General features: G+C 42.4%; 1 protein-coding gene across 3 annotated transcripts in view; it reads right to left on the bottom strand.

Annotated features, from left to right (window-relative positions):
- ranbp10 (RAN binding protein 10) overlaps positions 1 to 10000 on the bottom strand; it is a 55056-nt gene that overhangs the window by 24578 nt on the left and 20478 nt on the right. For 2 of the 3 annotated variants that reach the window (XM_061677484.1, XM_061677483.1), the window contains exon 3: positions 8272 to 8324. The exons of the other annotated variant lie outside the window; for it this stretch is intronic. In XM_061677484.1, the coding sequence (XP_061533468.1) occupies positions 8272 to 8324 (53 nt within the window). The remainder of the gene's footprint in view (positions 1 to 8271; positions 8325 to 10000) is intronic. 3 annotated transcript variants of the gene reach the window in all.

Genomic DNA, 10000 nt, shown 5'->3' with positions numbered 1-10000 from the left:
GCTCAAAGTAGAGCCGCTGCTCCTCCGCATTGAGAGGAGCCAGATGAGGTGGCTCGGGCATCTGATGAGGATGAATCCTGGACGCCTCCCTGGTGAGGTGTTCTGGGAATCTCCCACCGGGAGGAGATGCCGGAGACATCCCAGGACATGCTGGAGAGACTATGTCTCTGGCATGGGAACATCTCTGGATCACAGAAGAGATGGATGAAGTGGCTGGGGAGAGGAAAGTCTGGGCTTCCCTGCTAAAGCTACTGCCCCTGTGACCCGACTTCGGTTAAGCAGAAGAAAATGAATGGTTGGATGGATGGCATTCAGAGGTAGATTTGCTGGTGCAGTTTGGATCACTGTCCTGCTGCAGAAGACAGTGCAGTTCATTTCAGCTTGAGGTCACAAACATTTTCTGAAATGTGGTGTTACTTTTATGCCAGATGTAATGCGACACCCACTTTCCAAAAAGTTAAACTTTTTGCGGCTGCCCGGACGCGGCTGCCGGGACCCCGAGAAAGACTCGGTCCGGCATCAAGACTGTCTTGCTGCTTTTGTTCTTTCCCAGCCCTTCGAATTTGTCAGGCGACTAGAGGAATCGCTAATATTCCTGCAAGTTACGCTCTCAAACAAGCGTAAAAGCGTGACCCGCCAACAAGTCTAAACGGAAGGAAAGGTTACGAGCGCAACTTCCCACTGCCGCGTGACCACAATTTTCCATTTTTGGTCTTTTACTGTTTTTTTTTTTTTGATTTTGTCCATCTTGTTCCCCAACGTTTCAACTGCCTTATTTCCGTCTGAGACGACTGAGAAAAAGAGCCTCCTACTCTGCGACCACCTGATCTACGAACAGTGAATAAACATTCCAGCAACTACCAGAATAAGTTCAAGTGGTGCATAGTAAACTTGGGGTTAGTTTAACGAGTACGAGTAACGAGTAACTCTTACGAGTTCCAAATTTATTCTCTCTCAACACCCACCAGTTCATTCACGCTCATCATGAGTTTAGCGTTTCACTCTATGTTCTGCTGTGTGATATATTGTCTTTTATTACATAGTTAACTCCCTTTGCATTTGTCCAAAATTTCTCTGTAGTTTCACATTAAATGTTCTACATATAAAGGATCCTAATGTGTACTGTGTGTGTGTGAGTCAAAAGATATTGACCTCAGCAATCAAAAACTGACGGCAACCCTTTCAGAAAAAGACTGATCTACGATGTTTTTCGTCATTTTGGCCTGCTGTTAGCTAATCAACGACGTGATGCCCCATTTTTATACTAACTAAACATCCTTAGTAACAATATCCTCCCGTTTCACTTGAAACGGACCGCAGAGAACGAAGGAGAACGCAAACGTTATCCTCCGACCCCTTAACACCTTAATTACATTTTTCTTTAACACCAACGTATGCTAAATAAATATCAGACAAAGATAACCAGGTTCCGGTCCTGAAGGAGTATTGCAGCCCCAAATCATCAAAGTACCACCACCATGTTTGACCTTTGGTATGATGTTCTTTTTTTAAAATGATGTGTTACATTTACGGCAGCTGTAACAAGACAGACACCTTCAAAAAAGTTCAAGTTTCATCTTGTCAGTCCATAGAATATTGACCCAATCGTCTTGGGAATTATTCAGATGTTATTTTTGCAAAAGTAAGACGAGCCTCTATGTTATTTTTAAGCAAGGTTAAAACTTGTTAGACCATTTGATGTGATAAAATAGTCGCAAATAACTATTTTAACAATGCTATTTTTAACTTTTAGCTGAAGTAATAATTAATGGTGGCACGGTGGTTAGCAGATCTGCCTCAAGGTTCTGAGGACCGGGTTCAAATCGGGCTTCGCCTGTGTGGAGTTTGCATGTTCTGGGTACTGCGGATTTCTCCCACATCCCAAAAACATGCATGGTAGGTTGATTGAAGACTCTAAATTGCCCATATGTGTGAATGGTTCTTTGTTTTTATGTGCCCTGCGATTGGCTGGCGACCACTTCAGGGTGTACCCCGCGTCTCCCCCAGAGTCACCTGGGATAGGCTCCAGCACGTCCGCGACCCAAGTGAGGATAAGCGGTAGGGAAGATGAATGAATGAATAATTCATGAATATTAAGTCAATTGGGTTACTTCCACACACATTGCCTTTTAGTTCACAGGTTAGATATTGATACCGGTTATAAAGAATGCCAAGTCAAATATATATTTTAGGTTATGCTGCAGGGTGCTAAGAAAATTGATGTTCATAATTTGGACCACCATTATTTAAACCAAGTTTTTTAACCCAGCCGACTAAACGAATCGGAAACGAGAATCATTTAGAACCGGAATCGGGACTGGAATCGCTCAAATTCAAATGAAACCCTACTAAGGAGTGGCTTCCGTCCAGCTACTCTACCATACAGGCCTGCTTGATGGAGTGCTGCAGAGATGGTTGTCCTTCTGGAAAGTTCTCCTCTCTCCACAGAGGACCGCTGGAGCTCTGACAGAGTGACGATCAGATTCTTGGTCACCTCCCTGGCTAAGGCCCTTCTCCCCGATTGCTCAGTTTAGCCAGCTCTAGGAAGGGTCCTTCCTGATGGTTTGGAATTTATTGATGATGGAAGCCACTGTGTTCATTGGAACCTTTGACTAGCAGAATTTTTCTGTACCATTGCCCAAATTTTTGCCTCGAGACAATCCTGTCTCAGAGGTCTACAGACAATTCCTTTGACTTCATGCTTGGTTTGTCTCTCTGACATGCACTGTCACCTGTGGGACCTTATAGAGAGAGGTGTATGCCTTTCCAAATCATGTCCAATCACAGAATTTACCACAGGCGGACTCAAATTAAGCTGTAGGAACTTCTCAAGGAGGATCAGTGTAAACATGATGCACCTGAAATCAATTGTGAGCTTCGTGGGAAAGGCTGTGAATACTTATTTTCGCGTGGTTTCTGAGTTTATTTTTTTATATCCACCCATCCATCCATTTTCTACCGCTTATCCGAGGTCGGCTCACGGGGGCAGTAGCTTTAGCAGGTACGCCTAGACTTCCCTCTCCCCAGCCACTTCATCCAGCTCTTCCGGGGGGGATCCCGAGGCGTTCCCAGGCCAGCCGAAGGACGTAGTCTCTCCAGCATGTCCTGGGTCGTCCCCGGGGTCTCCTCCGGTGGGACATGCCCGGAACACCTCACCAGGGAGGCATCCGGGAGGCAGCCGAATCAGATGCCCCAGCCACCTCATCTGGCTCCTCTCGATGTGGAGGAGCAGTGACTCTACTCTGAGATCCTCCCGGATGACCGAGCTTCTCACCCTACCTCTAAGGGTGAGCCCGGACACCCTGCTCAGGAAACACATTTCGGCCGCTTGTATCCAGGATCTTGTTCTTTCGGTCACGACCCACAGCTCGTGACCATAGGTGAGGGTAGGAACGTAGATCGACCGATAAATTGAGAGCTCGCCTTTCAGCTTAGTTCCTGCTTTACCACAACAGACCGATACAAAGTCCGCATCACTGCAGACGCTGCACCGATCCACCTGTCGATCTCCCGTTCCATTCTTCCCTCACTCAACAAGACCCCAAGATACTTGAACACCTCCACTTGAGGCAGGATCTCATCCCGACCTGGAGAGGGCACGCCACCCTTTTCCGACTGAGGACCAATTTTTTTTTATAAATTTGAAAACATTTCAACAAAAACAAAAAAGAAAATCACGCCATTATGGGGTGTTTATTGTGTGTTGAATTTTGAGGGGAAAAAACATGAATTTATTAAATTTTGGAATGAGGCTTTAACATAAAATGTGAAAAAAGTGAAGCGCTGTGAATACTTTCCAGATGCATTGAAGCTACACTACTATAACATTTTCAACAGGCTAATGTGTAATTGCAACCAACTACATTTTCAAAGTAATCTTCCCAACTCTGCATATGCACATAGGAATCTAGTTCTACAAATAGATGCAAAGAGAAAGAAGTTCCCTCACAACAGTCAGTGGGTTCAGGACAGAGATTCACAAATATAAACTACAAAATGAAAAGTATTCATTCAGACTTAAAGTAATCAACGGTAATCTGTCTAGCAGGGCTACTGTCGATCGGTATCTTAGCAACCAACAATATTTTCATGACTAATGTTTGGACAGAATTAGAAAACACATTCATCCATGCAACCATGTTCCACCCTATGACACAGTGGAATCAAGAAGAATGATCTTTCTAAGTGCATCTAAAGTCAGATCTGTCCGCCCTTGTGTCCACTGCATTTGACAAACCCCAATGGACAAAACAGACCTTGACTGGTCAATAAGCAGGTCAAATGGCTCCAGACAGACCTGGAAGTTCTGCAATGTGGTTGGTGAAAAGAGGGGAGAGTTCTGATTGGGGGAGCAGAGGGCCTTTAGTCATGCTTTCAGCTACTGTATAATCGTGACTCTTCATCTGGTGTGCTGGGCCATTCATTGAAGTCACTGTATGCGGGAAAATGTGACTCAGTGAGTGTGAGTGCAACTGTTGTAAGTGTGCGTGCGTTCATGCATGTGTGTACATAACACAGGTGACGGCTACATATTGAGAACACCAATATTCACTCTATACTTTATAGATGAAACATGGAATGGGCATAATAACCAATTAATAGTAAAGAATTCTGCTGGTTGCGTGCGTTTTATTTATGTTTAATTATATCGTTAACATAATAGCAGAGTTACCGATGTCCTATTTGAATATTTTCAGAAAACGAAAAGAAAATTACAAAAAATGTAATTGTTGTTCCAGTGAATGAAAATGACTTGGGCAATTATGCAGAAGCTAACAATACCTTGAAGCGGTTGAGGGAAAATGAGCATTGACTGCAACCAACAGAGGTACTGTTGATTAAGTCTGAACTTTTTTGACATCTGAAAAAGCCTAAGGGACATTGCTTGATTATTATTTTCCATTGGTAGTGAAGGAAATGTAGTCAATGCCCATCCCTACGTTCAAACAATGTTTTTTTTTTTTAAAAAGAAAAAATAAATAAACAAAAAGATAATCGAGGCTACACAGTATGACTATTGTCAATCATTGGATGTGTAAAAATAAAAAAATTTACTCGTGCTATTGAATCATTAAAAAAAACTAATAAATGACAATGCCTTATGTTATTGATACATTTCGCATGGGAAAATAAAAATAAATTGAACAAGTTAGATGAAAAGATGCTTTACTGCCTCTGGTACTGGGGGCCTTGACTGTATCACAGGTATCATGAAATAAGAAAATTATCACGATTTTAGAGCGAAAAGTCTTACCCAGTGTAAGAAAACGTGATTTGAGGCGAAAATCATGGGTCCTCCAGCAAGACAAAGCCCCAAAAGTACAAATCCAAAATCACACAGAAGTGGTCGAAAAGGAAAAAAATGACTGTTTTAACATGGGCAGCAATGAGTGCTGATCTCAATCTAATTGAAACTCTTTGGGGGAAGCTGCAATCCCCCATTGGGGAAAAGAACCTTGCAAATGTTCAAGAGCTTGAACAAATTGCAAAGGAAGAGTGGGAGAAAATACCACCTGAGAAGTGCAAAAAGTTTATGTACAAGAAACGTTTGGAGGGTGTCATCGCTGCCAAAAGGTTTGGAATAAAATATTAAGGAGGTGTGCCAAATAGCAGGCATGTCAAACTCGCAGCCTGAGGACCACACCCGGCCTCCCACATCATTTTATGTGGCCACCAAAAGCAAATAATTTCTTCCATGAATCTTGCTAAAATCTGTACCAATATTTCACATCGTATTATGTAATAAATAATGTTGAAAAATTGCAAGCATTTTTTGGGTTACTTGACTTCACTATTATTCTTGACTTCTGAGTTGAAATCTAGTTATCCATCATTTTGTTGTGTACATAGAATACAATGATCAGGCGATGAAACATACAGTGGGTACGGAAAGTTTTCAGACCCCCTTAAAATTTTCACTCTTTGTTATATTGCAGCCATTTGTTAAAATAATTTAAGTTAATTTTTGTCTCGTTAGTGTACACACAGCACCCCATATTGACAGAAACAAACTGATTGTTTATTTTTTGGCGGATTTATTAAAAAAGAAAAACTGAAATATCACACAGCCATAAGTATACAGACCCTTTGCTGTGACACTCATACATTTAACTGTGGTGCTGTCCATTTCTTCTGATCATCCTTAAAATGGTTCAACACCTTCATTGGAGTCCAGCTGTTTATTATATTGATTGGACATGATTAGGAAAGCCACACCCCTGTCTATATAAGACCTTACAGCTCATAGTGCATGTCAGACCAAATGAAAGTCATGGGGTCAAAGGAACTGCCTGAAGAGCTCCGACAGAATTGTGGCAAGGCACAGATCCGACCAAGGTTACAACAAAACTTTCTGCTGCACTTAAGGTTCCTAAGAGCACAGTGGCCTCCATAATTCAGAAATGGAAGACGTTTGGGACGATCAGAACCCTTCCTACAGCTGCCCGTCTGGCCAAACTGAGCAATTGGGGGAGAAGAGCCTTGGTGAGAGAGGTAAAGAAGAACCCAAAGATCATTGTGGCTGAGCTCCAGAGATGCAGAGGGGAGATGGGAGCAAGTTCTAGAAAGTAAACCATCACTGCAGTCCTCCACCAGCCGGGCCTTTATGGCAGACTGGCCCGACGGAAGCCTCTCCTCAGGGCAAGACACATGAAAGCCCGCATGGAGTTTGCTTTATAAAAATACAAATAATAATAATAAAATTAAAAAATTAAAAATTAAAAAATTTAAAAAACACCTGAAGGACTCCAAGATGGTGAGAAACACAATTCTCTGGTCTGATGAGACCAAGATAGAAATTGTTGGCCTTAATTCGAAGTGGCATGTGTGGAGAAAACCAGGCACTGCTCATCACCTGTCCAATGAAGTCCCAACAGTGAAGCATGGTGGTGGCAGCATCATGCTGTGGGTGTGTTTTTCGGCTGCTGGGACAGGGAGACTGGTTGCAAACAAAGAAAAGATTAATGCGGCCAAGTACAGGGATATCCTGGACAAAAACTCTCTCCAGAGTGCTCAGAACCTCAGACTGGGCCCAAGGTTCACCTTCAAAAAAGACAATGACCATAAGCACACAGCTAAAATAAAATAATAAAATAAAACCAACGTTCACCATCCAACCTGACAGAACTGGAGAGGATCTGCAAGGAGGAATGGCAGATGATCCCCAAATCCAGGTGTGAAAAACTTCCCAAAAAGACTCGTGGCTGTATTAGCTCAAAAGGGTGCTTCTACTAAATACTGAGAAAAGGGTCTGAATACTTATGGCTGTGTGATATTTCAGTTTTTCTTTTTTAATAAATCTGCAAAAATTTCAACAATCTTTTTTTTTTTTCCTGTCAATATGGGGTGCTGTGTGTACATTTATATGGGAAAAAAATGAACTTAAATGATTTTAGCAAATGGCTAGAATATTTAAAAAGAGTGAAATATTTTAAGGGGGTTCTGAATACTTTCCGTACCCACTGTATGTATGGTTTCACGGTCATAATGGCCCTCTGAGGGAAACCATACAAACAATGTGGCCCGTGAAAAAACTGAGTTTGACACCCCTTCTCTCAAGCTTCTTTAAACATTGGTTTGTTGTTGTTTGTGGTTCACATTAATAAACGTTGACAAGGGCAAGAAGGGGAGCCAATGCGCCGGTCACAATACACAATACGATTGGTCAACGTCAAGGTGCGCTTTCGGAGAGTTGTCGTTGATTTGTCAAACTACACGGAAGATATCCAAAAAAAAAAAAAAAATCAATCATGCTAGACCTTTGATTTCAGCGTCATAGGACTATTGTTGGGCCAAAGCGTTGGTCGAGGATTAGTCACATTACAAGAAGTTTTGTCATTTCCCGACAAAGTATGTCGGGCCCGATCTGGGAAATCTCCCACGATAGCTAATCGGGCCAATATCGGAGATGAAATCCTGTAGTCTAATCAAGGCATTAAAGGAATAAATTCTAAAATTGTTAATGTCTTAGAAAGACTTCAATTACCCAAATCACTAAAAGAACTCCCATGAAGGGTCAATAGCAAAGGCAGAACAAGCTGTTTAGGCTCAGGCAGTGAAGAATGGGTCACATTTTAAATGAGCACAACTCACATCATTGTGCAATGTATATTTAAAAGGAAAATATTCACACTGTCTAAGTGCATAACTTTATTTCCAAGTATCATTGTTAAAACAGAAACAATCTACCAAACAGAAGCTTAAAATCTTTTTATTATACGTTTTACAATCGATCCTGTTCTTCTCATGCAGTTTTAGTCACTTGTTACTCACCAGGCAGTCTATTCATGTTGACCCCTTGTGCAGACAAGCCGATTCCCATGTAGCTGCATGCAAAAAAAGAAGATTTTAACCATCAAGGCTTAGCATTCATTTCTTTCATACCCTGAAAGTACATACGTGAAAATGTCGGTTCAGTGCCTGTGTAATACACGTAGTTTCGGGCAGCCCTCAACAGAATTAGCGATATAGAAAATGGATCGCTGGCTAAAAGACGTACCGTGTTGATTGCACGTACTCAAGCATTTATAACCCAAACGCGTGTGAGCAGGCAATAGCATTACTTATCATCGGTTGCTTTTTGTATTTACTGTCAGTCCAATAGCTTCTTTCAGCATTGGCCTTTTTTCCTATTACTATCTTCTTTTCCTTTTGGCTTGTCCCTTTGGGGTCGCCACAGCGCGTCATCCTTTTCCATCTAAGCCTATTTCTTGCATCCTCCTCTCGAACACCAACGCCATCATGTCTTCCCTCACAACATCCATCAACCTTCTCTTTGGTCTTCCTCTAGCTCTCTTGCCTGGCAGCTCCATCCTCATCATCCTTCTACCAATATACTCACTATTTCTCCTCTGGACGTGTCCAAACCATCGAAATCTGCTCTCTCTAACTTTGTATCCAAAACATCGAACCTTGGCTGTCCCGCTAATGAGCTCATTTCTAATTTTATCCAACCTGGACACACCGAGTGCGAAACTCAACATCTTCATTTCCGCCACCTCCAGCTTTGCTTCCTGTTGTCTCGTCAGTGCCACTGTCTCTAATCCGTACATCATGGCTGGCCTCACCACTGTTTTATAAACTTTGCCCTTCATCCTGGCAGAGATTCTTCTGTCACATAACACACCTGACACCTTCCTCCGCCCGTTCCAACCTGCTTGGACCGTTTCTTCACTTCCTGACCACACTCACCATTGCTCTGGACGGTTGACCCCAAGTATTTAAAGTCCTCCATCCTTGCTATCTCTTCTCCCTGTAGCCTCACTCCGTTCTGCTGCCCTCGTACATGTCCTGTATTATTTTAACATATTTCTCTGCCACTCCAGACTTCCGCATTCAGTATCATAGTTCCTCTCTGGGTACTCTGTCATATGCTTTCTCTAGATCTACAAAGACACAATGTAGCTCCTTCTGACCTTCTCTGTACTTTTCCATTAACATCCTCAAGGCAAATAATGCATCTGTGGTACTTTTTCTAGGCATGAAACCATACTGTTGATCGCAAATACTCACTTCTGTCCTGAATCTAGCCTCCACTATTCTTTCCCATAACTTCATTGTGTGGCTCATCAACTTTATTCCTCTATAGTTGCCACAGCTCTGCACATCACCTTTGTTCTTAAAAATGGGCACCAGCACACTTTTCCTCCATTCCTTAGGCATCTTCTCACGCGCTAGAATTCTATTGAACAAGCTGGTCAAAAACTCCACAGCCACCTCTCCTAGATGCTTCCATACCTCCACAGGAATGTCATCAGGACCAACTGCCTTTCCATTTTCATCCTCTTTAATGCCTTTCTAACTTCCCCATTACGAATCATTTGTCACTTCCTTCCCCATTACGAATCATTTGTCACTTCTACTCTCCCTTCTCTCTCATTTTTCTCATTCATCAACTGCTCGACGTATTCTTTCCATCTATCTAGCACACTACTGGCACCAGTCAACATATTTCCATCTCTAGCCTTAATCACCCTAACCTGCTGCACATCCTTCCCATCTC

Source organism: Phycodurus eques, chromosome 5, assembly GCF_024500275.1.
Source record: "Phycodurus eques isolate BA_2022a chromosome 5, UOR_Pequ_1.1, whole genome shotgun sequence".
Lineage (NCBI taxonomy): Eukaryota > Metazoa > Chordata > Actinopteri > Syngnathiformes > Syngnathidae > Phycodurus > Phycodurus eques.
This window is presented reverse-complemented; position numbering and strand designations above follow the sequence as displayed.